We start from the raw sequence: 23,504 nt of genomic DNA on the forward strand, positions 1-23,504 counted from the left end.
ATACAAAATTGTCATTTTAAGGGTGACAAGGACTCAGAAAGACAGGCTGTCTTACATCAAAGAGTTTCTATACTGTAAATAAATGGATCATTTTTGCCACTACACCAGGTCAGTGCGATCCAGTGCCTGATGAGTGATTCATTTTGTAGCCCTGCTCAGGATAGCATAGCAGATTCACAGGCCAGGCTGACTGTACATACTTGCTTATTGTTCACAGATGCTTCGGGGTCATCAACCCTGACAGAGGCTCAACGTGTAAAAGGAAGAGCATCAAGTTGTCCTCACTGCAATGCAAAAACTGGTCAATCTGGTGTGGAAGCACCTTAGTCAGTGTTAAGGACCTGTACTGTATCTGTACTATTAGTGTTTGGTGTTTCTGAATTTTAATTGATCCGGTATCCTAAAGTTTTCTGGAGTGGGGCTTTATGAGCTACTGCCATTTTTAATGTAAAATGTTTAGGTTTTTTTTGTCCCCATTTGCATCTCTAGGCTCTGAATAAATAAAAGGCAAAATGTTTGTGTTGGCAGAGTAAAATGCCAGTATGTGATAAATTACAGTATTTTACAATGTACATTTACAGTAATTAGTGGCAGAGTTGCAGTGCAAGTAGCTTCTATCTGACACGCTTCCAGTGATCCGTTTTAGATGCAGATATAAGCTTTTTATGACGATTACATGATTAATTTCAAAGAAAGATCTATTTCATTCACTCTGGTGTTCGTTGAGTCTTTTCATTTCACTGTTATGGCAGGAACGGGTGTCCCCTATAGGCAGACTTCAGTAGAGCAGTCTTCAGTGAAATTAGTTTTCTCCTTTGAGGGGGGAGAGAGAGAGAGAGAGAGAGACAGAGCGAGAGAGAGAGAGAGAGAGAGCTCCAACAGGACAAGGTGTTAAGATAACAGGATATGGTATGTTGCACGCACACACGACTGATTTTAAGGAATTAAATTAACTTCAGAATCTACATACCAAATTTATATCAAATTAAATCGAGAAGGAGACACTTCTTAATGCCTCTTAAAGGTTTTCTGCTGCAGTGTTTTCTCTGTAAATTTCGTATATTATATTTTTGCACAAGACAACAGGGGGGGATGCGTTGATTTCGCTTCAGCAAAATGAGATTGAGATTCAGACTGCCTGCCTCCTAGCATCAAGGACGAGGATCCGCGAGGGTGCGTTAACTCCAAAAGATTCAAAGGAGCCACACGCTGCGCCAATCACGTGCGGTCCGGCTCAACAGAGGGTGGGGGGGTGGGGGGTGGGGGGGGGGTGGATAAAACAAATCTCCTGCCTCTGTCTGTGGTACTGAAGCTGTCTCTCTCCGTGCTGCTAAAACACATCAGAACGGGGGGTCACGTCACAGAGGAGCTCTGTTCAAATGAACCACGCTTCTGTTATCTGGTCGACTTGCTGTAGCCGGATTGATTCGGGGCTTTTTCCACTCTCGACAGCAGTTTACTTTGCGGCAGCGCTGTAGGACAGCGAGGTGCAGTGCTCCAGTCCTCTGCCCGTGAACGGATTAGTCTGCGGGCTTACAGTGCAGTCTACCGAGACTTTTAACTATGCTGTGCTGCGCTTTAAAGGAATGCTGATTTTCTCGGGAGGTCACTTACTCTAACAGGAAGTAGGGCTTTTATCATTCATAACGATTTTTATAAATTTCCAGTTGGATATTTTCTTTCTGGATCTGGAAGTTCGTTAAAATGGTTACAACGGATCGTGGAGCGAACTGATAACCAGGAATACAAATTGCATGCAGTGCTTGTCCCCGCTTATTTCTATGATTTCGTGGAGCTGGAGCGCAGTCATGGTTCTTGCCAAGTTACAGGTTACGGAAACTATCTTTCTCGTATTGCTTACTGGACGTTACTGGTGTGCATGTCGGCCATAATCCATTAGTCCTATTTTTTTTTATTTTTTTGTTCTGAGGTCTGAAACTGGACTGGAACTGAGGATCTGTTTCCCACCAGACCTACAACAATGTGTAAGCTAATGTTACTACGCGGTGAGTAAAACACAAGCTACCCCGTTGGCTTAAGCGCCCTGCAAGAGTTTTCAATATCACTTAAAAGCAATTGCAAACTCTTGCCGAAAAAATATGTAGGCCTACATTCGTTGTCAGCGTTATTTTAAAAACGTTAGTTTCAAATCAAATACGATTTTGATTGTGAGCACGTTGCTACAGTCAACATAATGTAATGTAATCGCGTGAGTTCCCAGTGCATCGGTTTCACGAGACTTAAGAGTTCCAAAATCACGGAGTAATACTTCCTCTCTTTATTTAAGCTAGAATCTAATTCCAAACATTTGTTCTGTTATGCGCGGTGCAACCTTTTGGGAGAAAATTATGACAAAACGTGACAACGGATATTAATCAACAAGATACCTCATTTGCTCGCGCCTGGCGGACTGAAAAAACCTGGAAAACGGAGAGTTAACGTTACAGCAGTCATGCACCTGTTGACTGGATGGCTTGTATAGTTACGTACACCTCGATTTGGCTGGCAGTTTTTTTTTTTTTTTTTTGCGTGATAGGGCCTAAATCACGAAGCATTATTTACGTATAATTTCTGTATTAGTTCAAAGTAGCAGTAGATATAATATCACACTTTTAGTGTTAGTTTTACATTTACATTATTTTTTTAAAATACGATTACTACTACAACTACTACTACTACGAATGACACAAACAGAAGACAATTAATAATAAATATGTGTATGTAACCTTGCATTGCCATCTGCTGCAAGACTAATTAATCTACGTCACAGTTCCGAATATATTGAGTCTGAAAATAGGTTAGGGATTTAGCTTGGTTGTTGTGGTCGTATGCATATTAACCAAATCCCCGTGAAATTCAGTTACATCTTCTTAGGTGTTAATACACTACAGTCATAATGTCTGTCGCTCTTCTGTGACAACTGTAAGCTACTACTGAATACATTTCCACATTTAAGCAATGCCATCCCATTTGTTTGGATGAATTACAGTGAAGTGATGTGACATTTTTTTTGTTCAAATTTGGATGCTTTCAGCTCACGTCTCAGTCTGGGGGAAATTGGGTGCAAAGACAGCTGAGGCCATCTCCCTAAATGCCCAAAGACAGCGGAAATCATCTCTCCAAATGCGCAAAGACAAGTAATATCATCTCTCTAGATGCGCAGAGACAAGTAATACCATCTCCCTGGATGCACAAAGACAAGTAATAGCATCTCTCCAAATGTGTAAAGACAAGTAATGCCATCTCTCTAAATGTGCAAAAGGACAACAGACTCCGTCTCCTTGGATACGTGAAGACAACCGAAGGCCTCTAACCCTGAATGCATGAGGCAGGATGGACCCTTCGGTTCCGGCGACCTGCGTGCTGCTCCTCCTGGCCCTGAACGCCGGCGCCTCCCCGGCCTCCCTCAACGCCGAGGATTACCCCGCCGCCGCGGACGAGGCGGAGCGGGCGGAGGAGGAGGCGGGCGGCGGCGGCGGCGGCAACGACGTCCTCTTCGACGACTACCGGGGCAAGGGGTGCGTGGACGACAGCGGCTTCGTGTACGCGCTCGGCGAGCGCTTCTTCCCGGGGCACTCCAGCTGCCCCTGCGTCTGCACCGGGGACGGCCCCGTGTGCGACCAGCCCGACTGCCCCAGGATACACCCCAAGTGCACCAAGGTGGAGCACAACGGCTGCTGCCCCGAGTGCAAGGAGCTCAGGCGCCTGTGCGAGTACCGGGGGCAGACGTACAAGGTCCTGGAGGAGTTTAAGGTAAGGGCCGGATAACCTCGCGCCCAGTTAAGTGCACCCGTTAACGCAGTTGTGGAGTTACGCTGCATTACAGGCGTTCGTTTAGCAGACGCTCTCATCCAGAGTGACCTACGCAACTTTTTACATAGCCTCTACATTGTATCCGGTTATACAGCTGGATATACACACTGAAGCAATGCAGGTTAAGCACCTTGCTCAAGAGTACAACAAAATGGGAATCGAACATTTAGACCAGCTCCTTAACCATTGCACTACACTGCCATGGAGTTGAAGTTGAGTTTTGCCAGACCAGGCCTATAATGCTGTTTGTAGCACATGGGGCCAAGCATTGTAGAATCTAATCTAATCTGTAGATTCAGATTCAGGATGTCTGCAGTTTTCCTCAGTGGTCATGATTGTGAGTGTAAAAATTCAGTGAAATTTGTCTTAAAGCTGAAAAGTACATTGTTGTAAAGTCATACACTGGCATGGCAGGTATGCCCGCTGTCTAGCTAAGGGCATGCATGGTTCTCTTAATACCTGTGCAACATGAAGAACATGACACCCATTTCATTTTCACAACAAGAAAAATTGATAAGGCAGGAAATGCTTGATTTGATCAAATATGTTTCTAGTTACCACCGTTTTCTTATTTCATGGTTCCTTTCGCTTTAGCAATCATCATACTTTAGGCTGTATGTATTGGGACTCAGTAAATCTTTTTTTCAGGCAAGGAGTGCCCTGAATAATAATGTTGCCAACACTCGCGCATTGAACAATACAACATGCAAATGGGTTCAACTGATTGGATTCAGGGCCGCCCTATTTCCCATAACTAAAGTAACCTTCCCACATAATTCAAGAGCAGCAGCTGGACAGTCTCGCTGGAAACAGGCAGGATAAATATATCCGATTAATGAAAAGTCTCTGTGCATCGTAATTACGTGATTCATTCTATTTCAACAAGCACGCTACGAGATGCGGGTTTATATTTAGGGCTATTGCTGCAAATCAGCTGCTCAGTTTGCTACAGGAACGGGCGCTGCATTTTCCCTGTTTCTTGACATTGTTGTTTTCTCCTGTTGTCATGGTGGCCATCCATCACATTATTAGACAACGACCTAGACATCAACATAGCTGAACCAAAATTTCTGGCTATTTCCTTCTGATTGCGGCACATCCTGGACGACAGCCACATTTGGACATGATCTCCATCTATCCATCCATCCATCCATCCACACATTATCTATATCTGCTTATCCTGGTCAAGGCCGCAAGGGGTCCTGGAGCCTATTCCAGCATGCGTTGGGCGAGAGGCAGGAATACACCCTGGACAGGTCCATGATCTCCAAACTGATATCTATGATGCTTTTAAGGACAATAATACATGCCATTTGTAGTTGCTGTCCAAAGGTTTCTTGCACATCACAAACATGTGTTCGATGTATTTAAATCATGTGCCTGATGTATTAAAAATATGTGAATATGTGAAATATGAAATATGTGCAGAAGTATTCTGAGGGTGTTCGCACATTCTGTGCACACCAGACCTATTTTTAGAGGCCATGTGTCCACACTTTCACCAATTAGGAGACTGTTGAACAGAAGTCTGTGAAGTGCTGGAGAACGTCTTCAGCTTTTGTTACCTTGAATCTAGTCATAGGTGTAGGTACGTTCATTGTAAAAAGGCAAGTTTAGCACAACTTTTTTAAACCGTGTATTACAAACACTTTAAAGAAAACAATCAAACGAAATATTTGACCTGGTATTTGTCAGTAGAATGTTTATTGAAAACAAAACCATTGTGATTTGTGTGTATTTGTAGAAATTGCACGGATCGGTATGCGTAACCCCCCTATGAGCTGTGAAACTAACTCCATCTTTGGAGGACACTAATGTATCTATCCACCGATCCATCCATCTATCTATCTATCCATCCATCCGTCTATCCGTCCGTCCACCAATCCATTAATCTGAGCTACCACCTCTCATCTCCAGGATAGTCAATCAATCGCCAAGTACATTTCACACTATTGAAGAAATTGTGGGTTTGACTTTAAGGAATGACAGCAGTAGCAGTCAGCAATCAAAATGAAAAGGTCTACAGTGGTAGCAGCCAATTCAATGGGATTTCTGTGACAGTGACAGAATCAATGAGCTGTTATCAATCCATGGAAGATCTGACACTTTCTAATAATAATATCCTTGTGCTACACCCTACAAACACAGTACAGTAGTGAGAAAAATACAAAAAATAAAAAAATCCTATCAGAATATTTAGCATATCTGTATTTCAGACATATTGTAGATTTTCAGAATAAATAAACCTTGTCTGATTTACACACCATTGGGAACAGTGTGATCCTAGTGAGCATTTACTATTTAATTAATATTAATCTAAAGTAGAATAAAATTTCCATACAACGGACGAGGAGGAGAAAGCGCTGTACATTGCATTAGGAATGACTGATGCATTTAATCTTGGGCTAGCAGTCCAGAGGTGGGGTTGCACCTTGCCGTAGGACAACGTCAGCAATAGCGGAAGAGGAAATAAATGAGGGGGGAGAAGAAAAAAAAAAAAAACACGGAATAAAACGTGAAATGGGGGTGGAGGGATGGCCTAAAACATCTGACACGAAAGGAGCGGAGGTGGGTGGCATTTTAGGCCCGTGGGAAAACTGATTAAAGGCCAGTTGATGGGCGCATGTCTCATCCCATGATATGACATCACGATTTAGACATGCTTTCATGTACTAGTGCGCTACTAGCAGCTACTGAATTACAGCCTGCAGTGGATTCTGGGTAAAGGTAACAACAGTTAGTGATTATATTCACGAGGAGAGGGTCGTTGTTTTACTAAAGATGAAGCTTCAGGGAAGGCCTTGTGTAGGTCGGAGTAAGGGGTTTGGGACATTCCCTCACCCGTACTGTCAGTCCATCAGCAGACGGAATTCTCAGGGCGCCGTGGTAACGTTCTCGGGTTCCGGCCCGCCCACACTCCGTGTCCGGAGGGCTTCTAGGCGGCTTCTCGGCCCCCATCGAGCCGTGCGTGCGGCGAGAGAGTCACGTGACTTCGCTGCAAAGGATACGCGAAGCCGGACTAAGTAAAGATGCAAAAAAAAAGGCAATACAAATCAACAATGACACGATTGTTTGCAAATGTGTGTGTTTAAGTTACAGAATTTTGCCGTGCTTCTAGGCAAGCTTGAGCAGGCTGAAACTCGCTGGTGCTGTGCTAGCAGTGGCTAGCGCAGGTCCTGTTCCACTGCTACTGAGCTAAAGGCAGCTTCCCCGTAACTTTTCTGCTAAGGGGGAGTTTTTGCCATCGGATATGTCGATCAAGCATTTTGGAAAACTTGTGACTGCCTGACTGGTATGAAGTGCTGGAGAGACAGGGTCGCCTCGGTGTCTAACCTAACACTAAGTGACTGGTCAGCATTCAGGATAGGTAGCTGTCTTTATTGGCAAAGTAAATTCAGTCATATTTGGCAATGTTCGCTGGACTTTGGAACCTAAAACAGCATAAAGTAGCTTCACCTGCATAGCCTCACCATTCCGATTTCAATTCATATTTACCTTGTTGGTAAGGTGCAGCAAAATGCTACCCAAATACTGAGTAGCAATTTAAAGCCATTACCACTGGATACTTCATACAAGAGTGCGTACACTTCCCAAAAGTACTAAGCATGTTGTCACAGTGACGCACTGTGTTACACTCATGACATGATCGATGGATGGTTTGCTATGTGGATATTTGATAGTCTTCCCGATTGAGTGGTCATTGCTAAACAGACTACACTGAACTCAGACAAGAACTCAGGGCCACCCCTCCAGAGAGAACATTCCAGCACTTCTGCTTAAACCCATCTTCGCACTTCCTGTGAGTGACGGTAGCGCTTAGTACCTCGATGTGTGAGATGACCCAAAATAAACACCCATTAAAAATGAAGTGCTGTACAAATAGAACATGTTAAAGTCACATACTCCTTTCATTTTCTAAATCAGCACCTTCCAGCATTTCTTTGGCAATGTTTCTGTAGAATCTCCAGATGACCTCAGCACATATGAATAGGGTAATAATAATAATAATAATAATAATAAAGGCCATATAAAGTTGTGTAATTGTGAGCAGCGAAGTACAAAATCATATTAGCAGCGCCACAGGACCCATCGTACAGCACCCGGGCAGTGCATACCTGCTGTCCAGAAAAGTGATTCAATTTCGTGAAAAGGCTCCATTATTTCCCCCGTTTGGCTTACACTGGCGAGAAATACACTCAGCTAACGCCCCTCATCCATTTTATGGGTTATACAAAACAATTAAATGGCCCTTCATCTAATAATTATATGAGGAGGAGTGTTCCGTGGGCCTGTGTTAAAATGGCAGATTGAAGTTTAATGCTGCCCGGGCCTTACTGGGCCATTATGTTTTTGCAGAGTCTGGCCTGAGGAATGCAGTAGCCTGACTACGGCTACATAAACCAAAAAAGTGTGTGTCAAAAGCATCTCACGCGTGGTGTGAGGTGCCCCCCAGATCTCTAGCATGTTGCTTTAATGCTCTCTCTGAAGCTGAACGGAACAGCTCTGGATGTGACAGTGCTCGTGACATTCACACGAAGATCGGCAAATCCCTGCAGCAGCGATGCAGGCTGGGCGGCTGAACTTTCTAGAAAGCGTCCTGCTGTCTGATGAAAATTCGCCATCTGTATGCAAGTCCCTTGTCAGTACAACAACTTGTTTGATTTGTTTGGGGGGGGGGGGAGATGAACACATTTAACGAATCCTGCCAATGTCTTGTTTTGAGTCTTTGGAGAGTTATGAGGGGAAATTATAGTAAATTATATGAGGCTCCCACCTTTCTCTCTCCTCTTTCTCTCCGTGTGGGTCATAGCAGAATCCGCGAATAGTCTTTCAGGATCAGTCTGGCTCTCCAGGGACTTCATGGGGTTAACCAATCAGTAGCCTGCTCCATACCGTAGCTTACTCACCAGATTTCACACATTAGAAAAATTAATTCCCACAGTGTGACTCCAAAATAAGCTCATTTTACTAATACACTGCCATTTTACTAATACACTGACGTCTATTTATGTCTCTAAACACGTCTCGTTTTATGTATAAGTTGATTTAAATTAAATTAGAATTCCCTGCGCATTTGTTTTTGGAAAAAATAATAAAAATCTGATTATAACATATGGTGGTGTGTACCAGACTTGGCACAAAAACATAGAACACACTGATGTCCCTCCCCCCATATTACTCATATTAGTGTGCAGAAGCACACACTCTACAGTTGTTATTAATCAGTGACTTCAAAGGATCTGCTCTTAGAAGGATCCCAAAATTATATGTGCTTAAACTGAGTCTAATTTTTCCTCTCAGGTATTACAAAACTTATTTGGTTGAAAGATCTGAACTGTTTTGTTTTTAGAATGTCTCAGAATGTTTGCAATGCACAGCATGGGGGTTCTGGTCCTAAAACCAGGAGCAAATCTTTTACATGGCATCATCACGACTAACCCCTAACAACACCTTCAGAGACACCCCGTCAGTCTTCACAGTGAGGGTTTGATGTGTCTTCATGACTAATCCCCAACCCTACCTTCAGAGACACCCCCTGTCAGTCTTCACAGTGAGGGTTTGATGTGCCTTCATGACTAATCCCCAACCCTACCTTCAGAGACAACCCCTGTCAGTCGTCACAGTGAGGGTTTGATGTGTCTTCATGACTAATCCCCAACCCTACCTTCAGACACCCCCTGTCCGTCTTCAGTGAGGGCTTGATGCGCCTTCATGACTAATCCCCAACCCTATTTTCAGACACCCCCTGTCCGTCTTCAGTGAGGGCTTGATGCGTCTTCATGACTAATCCCCAACCCTACCTTCAGGAAGTGTGTGGTGTGAAACTCTGCGCTTCCTCCCAGACACAAACAGTAGCAACCGCCTCTCCGCTGCTGCCACTCTACCTCGCCCCTTTCACTGCACTTGGGAAACCCCGTGCGACCTTTGCCGTCCAATGGCACGAGGCAGACTGCGAGCAACACGAAATACACTGGGGCTGCGGCGCGATGCATTAAAAATGAATGAAGTTACATTTTTTATGGGCTGAGCAATTGCACCGGGGGCCCGTGCGTTGCAGGAGTGTGCCGGGGTCCAGCAGGAATACCAGAGACTGGAGAGCAGACTGAACCGTGTGCTCTTGACTGATGCAGAGCCATCATTGGACGCATGATGTCTTTCCCCACTTATCCCAGAAGCACAGCATCAAAGTGCAACTGCAGGAAGACGTTGCATGAAAACAAAATTTTGTGCGGTGAAAGGGTGTACTTTTACTTCACTGGCATTTTAAACCAGACGCTGTGATCCAGAGAGACATATAGTGCAAACAGAAAGTACAAAGATCTGGGACTGAAGTGCAGTGATGCCCTAGAGGGGGTGTGGGGGGGGGGGGGGGGGGGGGGGGGCGCAGGGCAATGTGGTCACAAGAGAGAGGTAGCAAGTGAATGATGAGTCATTCCTGGGCAATGCCACCTTATGTCTAAGTAAGCAACAATAGTACTACTTACAGTAGGGGGGTTAAGATAAGTGTGGACTACGACTGCTACAACTATTATTACCACTATTACTAATAATAATAACAACAACAACAACAACCACGGTAAATAACGTCTTGATTGCACCTGCCAGGAAAAGTAGCATTTTATTAAAAATTCTGTGACTGGGGGGAGGAGGGGTTCAGGCAGCAGATGGAGGGTCATTTTACAGGACTCTTTTTCTTATATACTCAAGATCATTGACTCAGTCTTTTCCGTTTAATTTTATGCACATGCTCAATTATGTGCTTGTTTTCACGAGGTTCATGTCATGACTCTGAGGCCATGTTTAACGTAGGATTCTGCGTCTTTTACACAGACAAGAAGAGCCAAAATGGAGGGGGAAAATACACCGTGTTCTATGAAAACTAATATTTGACATTTGTGTTGTTTATTGATCATAATATTTACACAGCTGTTGTTCAATATCAAAGTTATTTTGTTAACAAAGCTAACAGACAGAGAGCTGTACATACACAAGTCGCTTTCAGATTATTTGTGGCGAGTAGCTCAGTGGACCTGGTTTTAAACATGTGAACTAACCCTCGAAGAAACGCATGTGTATTGTGGTTATAATTACCTGATCTATTTTACAGTAAGATCAAGGTTTATCACTGCCGTTTTGCTTCATAAGTAAAAAATAAAAAAACAACTATTGTTGACACACGGTTGTGGTGGTCTAGTTCAAGCTATTAACAGGGTGGCACCATTAGAAACCCAACACAAATCCCCCTGAAAAGCACTTTATCTAAGCACTATTTCATCCCGTTGCTTTACAAAAGAATTTATAAAATTACAAAAAATCACAACCAAAATGTCTGTCTGTACAAAGGATACATATTTCTCTGTGTCAGAACCATAAATCATATGCTAGCTCAGCTCTACAATGCTGGCCAATGAGAACATGCTATAACATAATATCAGAATATAGACATGAGCCATCTTGGCTAAATATAAGCGTAAAATAAGCTCATAATAGAAAACATTCTGTGAGTCCTGTTTCACTGAACACCCCATGGTAACACCTTTTTTTTGTACGGTCTCAGATACGATGCAAATGATTAATTGCTTCCATCCAAATTTTTGTAACCTCGAGAAGCGTGGCGTGAAAGCTGAAATCACCAGTGCTAATCCCACAGACTGATCCCAGAACACTGAAGTGTCATTTAGTTGAGACTGCAAGATTTCTGTTTTTAAAGGCTCTCTCTGGTGCACTGAATGAGCCTTAATAGTTTCAGGCTGAGTGCTGTGAGCCAAGCCATCCGGTCGTTCGAAGTTATCACATGCACCCTGAATGTGGCCAGATATCATCTATTAGCCTTGAGGAATTGATCAGAAGTCTCTCCTCTTGCTGATAATGTCCTAAACAAACAGCAACCGCAGCCTTAAACAAAGCACACAGAGGTTCTGTGCTCTGGTTTGGTGATGGTTTCTCAATGTTGTATTATTGTTTAGTATTTCAGTGTTGTGGTTTAGTATTTCAGTGCTGTGGTTTAGTATTTCAGTGCTGTGGTTTAGTATTTCAGTGATGTGGTTTAGTATTTCAGTGCTGTGATTTAGTATTTCAGTGTTGTAGTTTAGTATTTCAGTGCTGTGGTTTAGTATTTCAGTGTTGTAGTTTAGTATTTCAGTGCTGTGGTTTAGTATTTCAATGTTGTAGTTTAGTATTTCAGTGCAGTGATTTTCAGGAGTATCTCTCAGTGTTGTAGTTTAGTATTTCAGTGCTGTGGTTTAGTATTTCAGTGTTGTGATTTAGTATTTCAATGTTGTAGTTTAGTACTTCAGTGTTGTAGTTTAGTATTTCAGTGTTGTAGATAGTATTTCTGTGCTGTGATTTTCAGGAGTATCTCAGTGCTGTGGTTGAGTATTTCAGTGCTGTGGTTTAGTATTTCAGTGCTGTGGTTTAGTATTTCAGTGCAGTGACTTTCAGGAGTATCTCTCGGTGCTGTGGTTGAGTATTTCAGTGTTGTGGTTTAGGGCTAAGGATTGCACTTCCTCTCCCTGCATATCGTGACTCTGTACCAGTGCGGCTTCCCTTCAGCCAGACGGCCAGAACGGACTAAAATCTGAGGAGGCACTGAGATCATTGGCATTCTCGCTGCATCTGGGCATTCGGCTAAATATAGTGGAGAGATAATGGCTCTCTGGAGATCTGTGGCCCTTTAGATTTTCACTGCACTGGTCAGATAAGATTAAAAGACAAATTCCTGGACGGAAAAGCACACAAGTGCAGAATCCATAGGTGTTTTCTCGGGGCTCGTGGCTGTTGCCTGCTTACCAGACCGTTCCGTTAATATGCGGCACGCTGTGTGCCGCGGATCGATATCGCCTGGGCAAGCTAGCGGTCGCGCTCCGAGTTCTCCCCCAGGGCACCCGCGGGTTTAACGGCTGAAGAGTTGCCTCTCCTCCATTTCTTGTCAACTGAAGTGTGGCCTGGAGGTTCTGCAAACTCATGTCTGTGTAATTTGTGTCAGGGGGAAAAAAAAAAGAAAAAAAAGGGGGAAAAAAAGCTGAATCCGCTCGACCAAAACTTCTAGAGACAGACAAAAAATATATATATTATGAAAATAATAATAATAATAATAAATTCAAACTTGATTCCCAAAAACCTTTCATTAGATTTACAAACTCTGACATGCCGTCCCAAGCTAGGAGATTAAATTATTCACTGGAACCTTCAGTGTGTGATTTATGGGCTTGCTTTTCACTAATGGGTATTGCTAATTAGCCTAGCTAGCTTAGTACACCTTATACAGTGTATTAGCCATGTTTGTTTAATTATGACTTCTTATACATATTTTTTGTGTACTAATTTTGATGGCAGTCCAATAATTCAGCTGTTCAAATTCCCCAAAGCAAAGTGAAGGTGCAGGCATTGCATTTAATTTCTAAATATTTTTAATCTGTGTTCAGGAAGGAAGCTCTCTCAACATGTTTGCCCAAACCATGTGGGCTCGTCCAGTTTGATGAATTTACTTATTTGCAGCAAACGGTATGATTAGTGAAAGGTCACAGGCTACCGAAGGTAATGATCACCAGCCAACATGAATCAGGCTGTATTCACTCACATACAGGCTACAGGGGCCAATAAGAGACACTGTTCACTCACATACAGGCTACAGGGGCCAATTTGAGACACTGTGTTCACTCACACACAGGCTACAGGGGCCCATTTGAGACACTGTGTTCACTCACATACAGGCTACAGGGGCCAATTTGAGACACTGTGTTCACTCACACACAGGCTACAGGGGCCCATTTGAGACACTGTGTTCACTCACATACAGGCTACAGGGGCCAATTTGAGACACTGTGTTCACGCACACACAGGCTACAGGGGCCCATTTGAGACACTGTGTTCACTCACATACAGGCTACAGGGGCCAATTTGAGACACTGTGTTCACTCACACACAGGCTACAGGGGCCCATTTGAGACCGACTGTGTTCACTTACACACAGGCTACAGGGGCCCATTTGAGACTGACTGTGTTCACTTACACACAGGCTGCAGGGGCCCATTTTATACCCTGTTTACTTACACACAGGCTACAGGGGCCCATTTGAGACTGACTGTGTTCACTTACACACAGGCTACAGGGGCCCATTTTATACACTGTGTTTACTCACACACAGGCTACAGGGGCCCATTTGAGACTGACTGTGTTCACTCACACACAGGCTGCAGGGGACCAGAACACCCCTGAGTCAGGCTCTCTTTTTGGCATAATTGGTGTGTTTAGCATCAGGGGCCCCAGAGAGCTATGTTTACCGTGGGAACAGCTTGGATAATGAGAGTGGTAGCAGTTTAAGAGCTCTGGGTAAAATAAGATAATCCTGTATTGAACTATTTATGAATAAACGAGGAGAACCGTTCGAGCCTGCAGAGACGCATTGTCTTACAAAAAGTGTTACAGGATTACACTGGCTGTCTTTAAGTCCCGGTGTTTGTTAGTGTTTCTTCCTCAGGACATAGTTCCCATGGGCCCTTAACAAATATTGTCATTATTACACATTACTTTTGTTACGAGGGAATAATGCTTTGTGTTCATATGGAAACTGATTGCACGCAACTGCATAAGTAGCCACCACATTAGACGAATGCGTACAACTCTGCACCTTGCGTACGTGAGACTGAATGTAACCAGGAGCCAAAATGGCCTCTTTAGATAAATCATTGCTGCAGTATCCTGCTATTAATACATATGTTGTATTCCCCTCTGAATAAAGCCATAAATAAAGCATAAAGCATAAACATCCACACGAGGAAAAGAAGTCCAGGAAAGTGAGACCGCAGCCTTGGGGAGGCTGGGTGCGGGCGGTTAGATTTGTTGCTGGTGGTAGCATCAGCAGCAGTTGCTGGAGGATTGGGTCTGATAAAAATAGCGAAATAATTACAAGGGGAAAACACAAAAAGCCAGACCCCTCGCAGAACGACGGGCTGGACGTGGTCCGAGCCGTGAGAGCTCCACTCTGCATTTGCCGCCTCTCGGAGAACGCCGATGAGCTTGCACAGCACGCAGGACGGAGTGTAGCGCAGTGGGTAAGGAACTGGGCTTGTAACCGAAAGGTCGCAGGTTCGATTCCTGGGTAGGACACTTCCGTTGTACCCTTGAGCAAGGTACTTAACCTGCATTGCTTCAGTATATATCCAGCTGTATAAATGGATACAATGTAAAATGCTATGTAAAAGTTGTGTAAGTCGCTCTGGATAAGAGCGTCTGCTAAATGCCTCTAATGTAATGTAATGTAATGCACGTTGCACCGGACTGAGCAACTGCTGGCTTCCCCACCAAGGCTGTGATTCATCACGGCGTGCTTCGTGAAAGGCCGAAGGTTTACTTTTTGGGTTTACATTTTAGAACGTAAACGTGTTTGTGGTAGTTTGAGGTGCAAATTCTTCAAAACCTAAAATTGTTACTGACTGTGTTATTGTCACTAAATCCCTTCCTCCCTCCCTCTCAATTACTCTGCTGTCCCCCCCCCATTTCTCTCTGCCCCCCCCCCCTCCCCAGCCGTCTCCGTGCGAATGGTGCCGGTGTGAGCCCAGTAAAGAGGTGCACTGCGTGGTGGCGGACTGCGCCGTGCCGGAGTGCGTCAACCCCGTGTACGAGCCGGAGCAGTGCTGCCCCGTCTGCAAGAACGGTACGGCCACTTCCTGTTCCGCAGCCGGGGGGGCGGGGTTACGCTCACAACAAGATTCCGCCAATCAAACTATCCAGGAGAGACCAAGAGCCACGCAAACTGACCAATACTGAGAAGTTATCAAGTGAAGCAAAGTAAACTATAAATCCTTAGTTCAAGTCAGCCAGTAATAAATAACCACTGCATTCATATAAAAATATTATTGTCGGATTTATATATATATATATATATATATATATATATATATATATAAATAGCTTTTTAAAGATAAGAGATCCTTTTTTTTTTAGGTGGGGGAATCCATCAATTAAAAGACTGGATTTTAACAGGTCTTGGAGACATAATATGGCTGTGTGACAAATATGTTCCCCCCTGGCCTGCTACTTAGGCATCGTCTAATGTGTGAGGAACAGTTGCAGCGTGAAAGGATGTGTGTGTGACTTCCCCGGCCAGTCCCGCTTCGGCAAAGACGAAGTCCCAACGTCCTGTCAGAGGGCTATTTGGTGTAGCGCTGGTGCCATATAAAAAAAAAATTTAAAAAATACCCCCCGAAAAATCCCAAGGGTGGCTTCAGGTGCTTCGGCGGCTCTGTGGTGTGGTTACGAGCGTGAAGATAAACTCAAAAAAAAAACGGCCATTTTCCTCACTTCAGCCCTCGCTGGAACTCTTCTTGACTCCGGAAGTCCTCTCGGCGAGGCGAACTCACAAACAAAACCGCCGCCGACGCGTCTTCCAGCAGAACACGGACAATTAAAAAAAAAAACCCCATTCCGGTAGCCCATCCTCCACTCCCCCATGTACATTTCTCTTCTGAGCTCATGAATAAGTCACATGGGAGTAGCCCCACCCCCAGGGGCCACCTGGTTTACATCACTTGACGCCAGCAACCAATCATGAAAGAGGAAAGATTATAGGTGTGTGTGTGTGTGTGTATGAATGTATCATGTAACAGTTGGCAAGCTGAGAATCTGTGGAGCAGTTCCCTTAGAACCAAATAGGTTCTTGTATCACCTTCATCTTAAGGGCGACCTTACCTTTTAGAATCTCCAGACTTAAGTGTACTTAAAGGGGATTTTAAAAAAAACATGAGCCCTAAGCCCTGTATCAGAGTGGTAATGATTTTTTAAAAATCCAAAAAATTCTATAATAGCGTCATGTGGAGCTGAAGAAATGCAGCTCGTGAATTATGAATGAGGACAGAGCCTGTGATTCAGAAAGCAGAACGCTCCATGCCACAGTAATACCAAACAGATACACTGAAAGTCGTCAGTGAAAAGAATGCTTGCGTTCCACATATTAACAACTATTAGTAGTGCAACGAGCCACCTGGCAGAGACGCCGCAGGGACGCAGAGAGGAAATGGAACCTGATGACGTCCTCTCTGAATTTTTAAACTATCTTCATTCTGCCAGCAAATACAGCAGTGTGGCACCTGCTTAAGTTATATATATATATATATATATATATATATATACACACACATACATATACACACACACATATATGCATACAAATAATTAAAGCAGGTGCCACACTGCTGTATTTGCTGGTGAGAATGAAGATAGTTTAAAAATTCAGAGAGGACTTCATCACTGGGTTTCTGTGTCGGGACTCTCCCCATGGTCTGATTGCAGATCCTGCCCACAGATCCTGCCCAGTTCAGTGCCAGGCCTCTCTGGCATCATCACGGGGGGCAGTTCACGTTTGGGCTGTAGCATCACCCAGGGAGGGAGGGATTCAGTTAGCACGGCTGCTCCCGCCCCATCGCTCACCCTGTGAGACCCGCAGTCGGTCTGCGTCAGCTGCGCGTGAAGAGCGCCCCTTTGACTGCGCAGCTCAGCGAGCGCAGACTGCAGATGCACAGGGAGCTACAGCTGGCAGCACAGACTTTCTCTCCCAAACTGAAGCAGAACGTGGCAGCAAGGAGACAGGCCTAACAAGTACAGCTACAACTTTCTAAATTTAGTGAAGAGAGAAACAGAGAGAAACCCACTTGGGTTTCTGTTTGTGCCCCCAGTTCTCTTTGAAGTGCTCTCTATCTCTCACTGTATTGAAGTAGGAAATTTCGAAATAGAAGCTGTACCCTCTAACTTTCTGGATCTTTGGATGAACACTGGCTGAAAAATGCTCACTGTCGCACTAAAAGGGAGAGGTCGCCAGGTTGACAGGTGATGTGAATGTGATTGCAGAGCAGAGGGTAAAAGATGCTTGCTTCAGCCAGAAGTGATTAGTGACAGGCACTGTCAGGACGAAAAAAAAAATGCTGAGGTGTTCCAGCACAAACTGTTCTGCCGCAGGAAGCTGGCTCCAGTTTAATTACATTACATTATTTATTCTATTGCGTTATTTATTTACTTAGTGGACACTTCTTACTTCTGCAACATGAGTGCATCTTGGAATATTTATAAGCTGCGCACACTCCTTTCTCCAACCGCGAACCCATCATTTGGAAGCCCTTAGAGTGATTTGTCAATCTCAGAATGTGAACTTGCTTAGTTCAGGTTTTCAGGAGCCTGTGCAATGTCTACCTACCAGGTACATCCAACCAAAAACTTTCCAGAATTTTCTAAAGAAACTATAGAGTGCAACCCTGAGGGCTGGGGGTTGTAGGGTCCTCAGGTCTGGATTGTGTCCTGTAAGTTTGTTAGAATATGGAAGCACAGATTTTAGTTTAGTAACTTTTTCCTCTTTCCATCAGGCCCGAACTGCTTTGCCGGTTCAACCATCATCCCGGCTGGTATCGAGGTGAAGGTGGACGGCTGCACCATCTGCCGATGCCACATGGGGGACTGGTGGAAACCGGCCCAGTGTCTACGCAGGGAGTGCCTCAACGGACACACGTCTCCATAGCAAAGGGGCGGGGCTACAGTGTGACATGGGCGGAGCTAAAAGCGCAGCATGCCACGTGTGGGCGTGGCGGCTGGACGACAATCCAGTGGAGATCGGAGACCGTTTTCATCTGGGATTGGCCGAAAGGATGCAGCGACTGCAGCAACTTCATGCCACAGCATTGGTTTTATTAACTTCGATAACTTTTATTATTATTACTACTACTTGTTTATGCTGCTCAAACAGACAGATTGTCTTGGACATTTGTGTTTCAACACAAAGTGCTTGCATTGTTTAAAAAAAAAAAACAATACGGTCTTCAACCATCTGCCTAGACTGTGACCATAAAGAGTAATACAAAGAGTAATAAAAGAACAAAGAAAATGTACAAAGCAACAAGACAGGGTGAGTAAGGGCCAGGTTTATGGAATTATGGGTAAACTAAAACTACTCACATTCCAGTGTAGAGGGGCACTCACTTGTGCCCAAAATATGTGCCCAAAATTTGTATTTACCTGTGGGGAATATAGTCAGCAGCTCCCTACCCGTCAAATTGGTATTGTCATGTCCTACCCAACCAGAGGCAATTCTCCAACTCAAGCAGTGCATTAAGAGGCAGCTTCTGTACCAGGCCATATCAGGCCTGCAGAACTCTTTCTGTCCACTAGAGGGTGGTGTACATCTGTAGGCACAGGGCAATATCACCGAGACCAAACCCTGAGTGGGGTAAAGCAATGTGCCTTCAAAGCCTTTGCTCTCAAGCTCTGAGTAAAGAGGATAAGGAGGAATAGAAGAAAGGAGAGCTGAAGGTAGGGAAATAATGGAAGGAAGATGAATGAAGCTGAAGGAAGAGGAGTGGCAGAACATTAAGAAGAATAATGGTAATTACAAAGAGGCAAAGGAACATGCCTTCACAGCATTGCGCCAGAAGATCCGGATTACCCATGGGATTACCTCTGAAATACAACCTGAAAATCCCATATTTGCTGACACGCTAATTCTTAAGATTATTTTAACTGCCTGTGTTTTTTTTTTTTTAATGATAAGTAAATAGCTTGAATTCAAAGCAATTGGAAGGTACAGTTTACTCTGTTTTCATTTCATTTAATCAGGCATTTGATCTGATGGATAAGCGTTTTAAGTTTACGGCAGACACATTTGGCCAGAGCAAGAGAAAGAACAAGGGACAGTGTGTGCAGAGTCAGGACCCATGCGTCACTTGGACCTCAAAGTACCACCCAGTCCAGCAATCATGCATCAAGAAAGCCCACACATCAGCAAGTCCTTGGACCTGTAACACCTGACAGCTGAAGAAAAGTTCTACTTTTCTATTCACTTACTTTACTGAACCTACACTCTGAACAGTTCACTGCCTGTGTACAATTTTACATTGTCCATTTCTGTTGTGAAAGACTGACAGGTACTATAAAAATAAAAAAATAGAGTCAGGGGTTTGAATCAGGAAGACAAGCAGAAAACCATCCTCCCAAAACCCCCATTATAAAATGACACATATCAGCTGTTGATTCAAGGCTGAAATCCACTGATTCAAGGTGATTATATCACTGGCAGTTTATCCCAGGATGGATCCTTGATGGTTAATCTTTTAGATCGTATTACCCAACTGGTGATGGATGGAGTTGATGATCTAAGCCAGGGCTTGAGGTGAGCAGCAGTGAGACAGAACCTCATTTAAGCAGATTCCCCACAGTACCCTAAAGACGCAGTCCCTCCTCACAGTTCCCTAAAGGCCCACTCTTCCCCTATAGTTCCCTAAAGGCTCACTCTCCCCTTATAGTTCCCTAAAGGCTCACTCTTCCCCTATAGTTCCCTAAAGGCTCACTCTTCCCCTATAGTTCCCCAAAAGGCTCACTCTTCCCCTATAGTTCCCTAAAGGCTCACTCTTCCCTATAGTTCCCTAAAGGCTCATTTCCCTAAGTTCCAAAGGCTCACTCTTCCCCACAGTTCCGAAAGTCCCTTCCCCACAGTTCCCGAAAGGCTCACTCTTCCCCTATAGTTCCATAAAGGCTCACTCTTCCCCTATATTTCCCCAAAGGCTCACTCTTCCCCTATAGTTCCCTAAAGGCTCACTCTTCCCCCATAGCTCCATAAAGGCTCACTCTTCCCCTATAGTTCCCTATAGGCTCACTCTTCCCCTATAGTTCCCTATAGGCTCACTCTTCCCCTATAGTTCCATAAAGGCTCACTCTTCCCCCTTAGTTCCCTAAAGGCTCACTCTTCCCCCTTAGTTCCCTAAAGGCTCACTCTTCCCCTTAGTTCCCTAAAGGCTCACTCTTCCCCTATAGTTTCCTAAAGGCTCACTCTTCCCTATAGTTCCTAAAGGCTCACTCTTCCCTATAGTTCCCTAAAGGCTCACTCTTCCCTATAGTTCCTAAAGGCTCACTCTTCCCTATAGTTCCCTAAAGTCTCACTCTTCCCCTATAGTTCCCTAAAGGCTCACTCTTCCACCACAGTTCCCTAAAGGCTCACTCTTCCCCTATAGTTCCCTAAAGGCTCACTCTTCCCCTATAGTTCCCTAAAGGCTCACTCTTCCCCTATAGTTCCCTAAAGGCTCACTCTTCCCCTATAGTTCCCTAAAGGCTCACTCTTCCCCTATAGTTCCCTAAAGGCTCACTCTTCCCCTATAGTTCCCTAAAGGCTCACTCTTCCCCTATAGTTCCCCGAAAGGCTCACTCTTTCCCTATAGTTCCCTAAAGGCTCAGTTCCTCCTGAGACCTGAATATTATATTAAATTCCTATGGACACAGTTTCTATTGCATGCAACCTATAGGGATTTAAACGTGCATTATAATGAATATCCTCATGGGGGCCCCCGCAGGCACTGGATTTGCACAATCACCTGACTAATCGTACAAGTTGTGTTTACTTGTGACCCTCATAAAAGTAACGTGTTTTCCTAACACATGGAGAGGAAGTAAATACAGAAGGAATGCCAAACAAAAAATGTCCAGTATCTGCCTGCCCACAGAAGAATGTAATATATTCTTCACAGTTTGCAATTTATCCATACTTGCACAGAAAACAACAGTAGATCAACATTTTCTTGTTATTGTATGGAGACTAAGAACAAGGGGAAAGAGCAAGAAGGTTAGAGCACAAAAGTGTTGAGCGGCAGATGGACACCACCCAAATACAAAAACTTCCACAACTTGACAAACTTAAGGGTTTAAAGCATTACCCAAGCAGAAAGTTGTCTTACACAGCACTTCTATGGAATCCACTAATGGAGCAATTTTCAGACTAACTAATAAAACTTCCTTCCGAGCCATGCAAATCAAGATGGGGGCAGTTAGTATTCTGCTGCGTTGTCCCATTCCCAGCATCTCAATTATCAAGCTTTAGATTTGTAAACTTAACCAAATACTACTGCCCTGGCACAGTGTGATGTGATAATGGTCTAATATGTGCAGTCAAAGGTGGCTCAACTGACCTCAAGCTGAGGGTAAAAGCAGGTCGTGTTACATCCCAAATCCACCCACAATACAATAACAAGGACAACAGGAATTGGAGCGCAACAAAGTCCCTTGTGTCTAAAACAAAGGAACGTTCAAAAGAAATTTACCCAACATACTATAAACAAAACACATTTATTATAAAGACACAAAAACGAAACCCAAAAACCACAAAATGTATACACAAACAGTCATAAGTGTTGGACAAAACAGGTCAGGCCAAAGCAGGGCCTACAGAAGACTACTTACCCTGGTCTACTACAAGTAGTCATCTTTCTCCTGATGGAAACAATAATGGTGAGTTTTCCACAGTCTTTCCTACTCTGACCTAAAACTTAACAAAAACGTGTGCATGAAATAAAAAGAACATTCCCTGCCCAACACCACACAAAAAGACAAATGAAGAACTAAACAAAACCACAAGTCTGCATCATGGTGCATGGTCCAGCCACAAAATCTCTCTGCAAAAGAATATCCCCTTTCTTCAGCTGCAGCAGGCTTATGGAGGGCCACAGGCAGGTGAAGCCAATCAGGCAATCAGCAGCTTGTTAAGGTGGAGCTCCAGGTTAACAAGTAGAGGACAGAAGCACAGATCACCAGCAGGGGGCAGTTAAATCACCAGCACATAACAGGTGGGAAAACTGCCTTGGAAACAAGGAATCCTATTAAGGCTGTAGTGGCCATAACTGGCCAATAGGAGGCAGCACATAGTCTTCTGGGAGGCAGTAATGTGCTAAAGGGGATGGGTCACACCAAATGCAATGCAATCTCTTCATTCAGTCAGTTAAATTAAATGACAAAGATCCCCCAAAGCCCACAGAGATCACACTCCATTTAATAATGACACGCTTGCTTTGGTAATCATAAAATTATGGGTAAAATGAATTTATTTTAAATGAACCACATCACACATTACTGAAATATCTAGATAGTGAGTGTGTATTTCCATTCCAGTCTCAAGCAGAGAGTGCTTTGCATACAAGGCATTAGAAGTCCAGGTTGTTCTCACTTATGACACATTTCCAAAGCAGACAAGCAATGTTCGAAGATGGATGTTTCCAATGCTGTGAGCTGAAATGCAGAACGGGTTAACATTCCCTCTTCTCCTTTTTTGTGTTCACATCTGTGGTCATGTGACTGGAGGTGGGAGAAACCGGGTCCACCTCCCTCCCTGTTTCAGTTATGAATCCCACCAGCCATCCCCAGCCCATAATCCCTTTTACTGTCCTGCTCCACCACGTTGACGTCACAAGATTCTTCTTCCTGAAATGTGTTTATCATTGATATACTGCATGTGGACGAGTCTCTCTGTGTCTCTCTTCCTTTCAGTTTTACTTTTGTGAAGCAGGCGTTTGTGTTCTGCTTCCTGTGCCAGTCACTCTCACCCATACTCACTCTCTTACAACTTTTTCTCGCACTCTCTCATTCTCTCTCACTCAAAAACCACCCTGGCCGTACACTTGCACACCAACCTCTCAATTAAGTTTTGTTTTGAAAATGAAAACCATCATTGAATTCAGCCGACACCAACTGTTGCTGGATGATATGAACGATTGTTCTAATAAAACTGTTATTAAAAATGTGTGCCTGACAACCAATGGAGAACTTTAGCCAATTGAGAGAATAATACTGTTATACAATCAACTTTAATCATTAAGTGCAGCAGGGGTTCTTTCTGTGAAAATAAATATTAATATTTAATTTGCTTTTATCTTTTGGTATGCAATTATTTT

The 23,504-nt window shown here is 43.9% G+C and overlaps 1 protein-coding gene and 1 long non-coding RNA gene across 2 annotated transcripts; one reads left to right on the forward strand and one right to left on the reverse strand.

Moving 5' to 3' along the window:
* Positions 1-1,282: 1,282 nt before the first annotated feature.
* LOC135240771 (von Willebrand factor C domain-containing protein 2-like) lies at positions 1,283-18,609 on the forward strand. Its single transcript, XM_064310690.1, has 4 exons — positions 1,283-2,006; positions 3,035-3,753; positions 15,340-15,469; positions 18,168-18,609. The coding sequence occupies exons 2-4, from the start codon at positions 3,334-3,336 to the stop codon at positions 18,317-18,319; spliced, it is 702 nt and encodes a 233-aa protein (XP_064166760.1). The 5' UTR covers positions 1,283-2,006; positions 3,035-3,333; the 3' UTR covers positions 18,320-18,609.
* LOC135240774 (uncharacterized) lies at positions 5,489-22,429 on the reverse strand. The gene is made up of 2 exons (XR_010325786.1): positions 22,021-22,429; positions 5,489-6,808 (listed from the first exon to the last, which is right to left on the reverse strand). It is a non-coding gene; the product is annotated as an uncharacterized LOC135240774 (long non-coding RNA).
* Positions 22,430-23,504: the final 1,075 nt, after the last annotated feature.

Source organism: Anguilla rostrata, chromosome 15, assembly GCF_018555375.3.
Source record: "Anguilla rostrata isolate EN2019 chromosome 15, ASM1855537v3, whole genome shotgun sequence".
Classification (NCBI taxonomy): domain Eukaryota; kingdom Metazoa; phylum Chordata; class Actinopteri; order Anguilliformes; family Anguillidae; genus Anguilla; species Anguilla rostrata.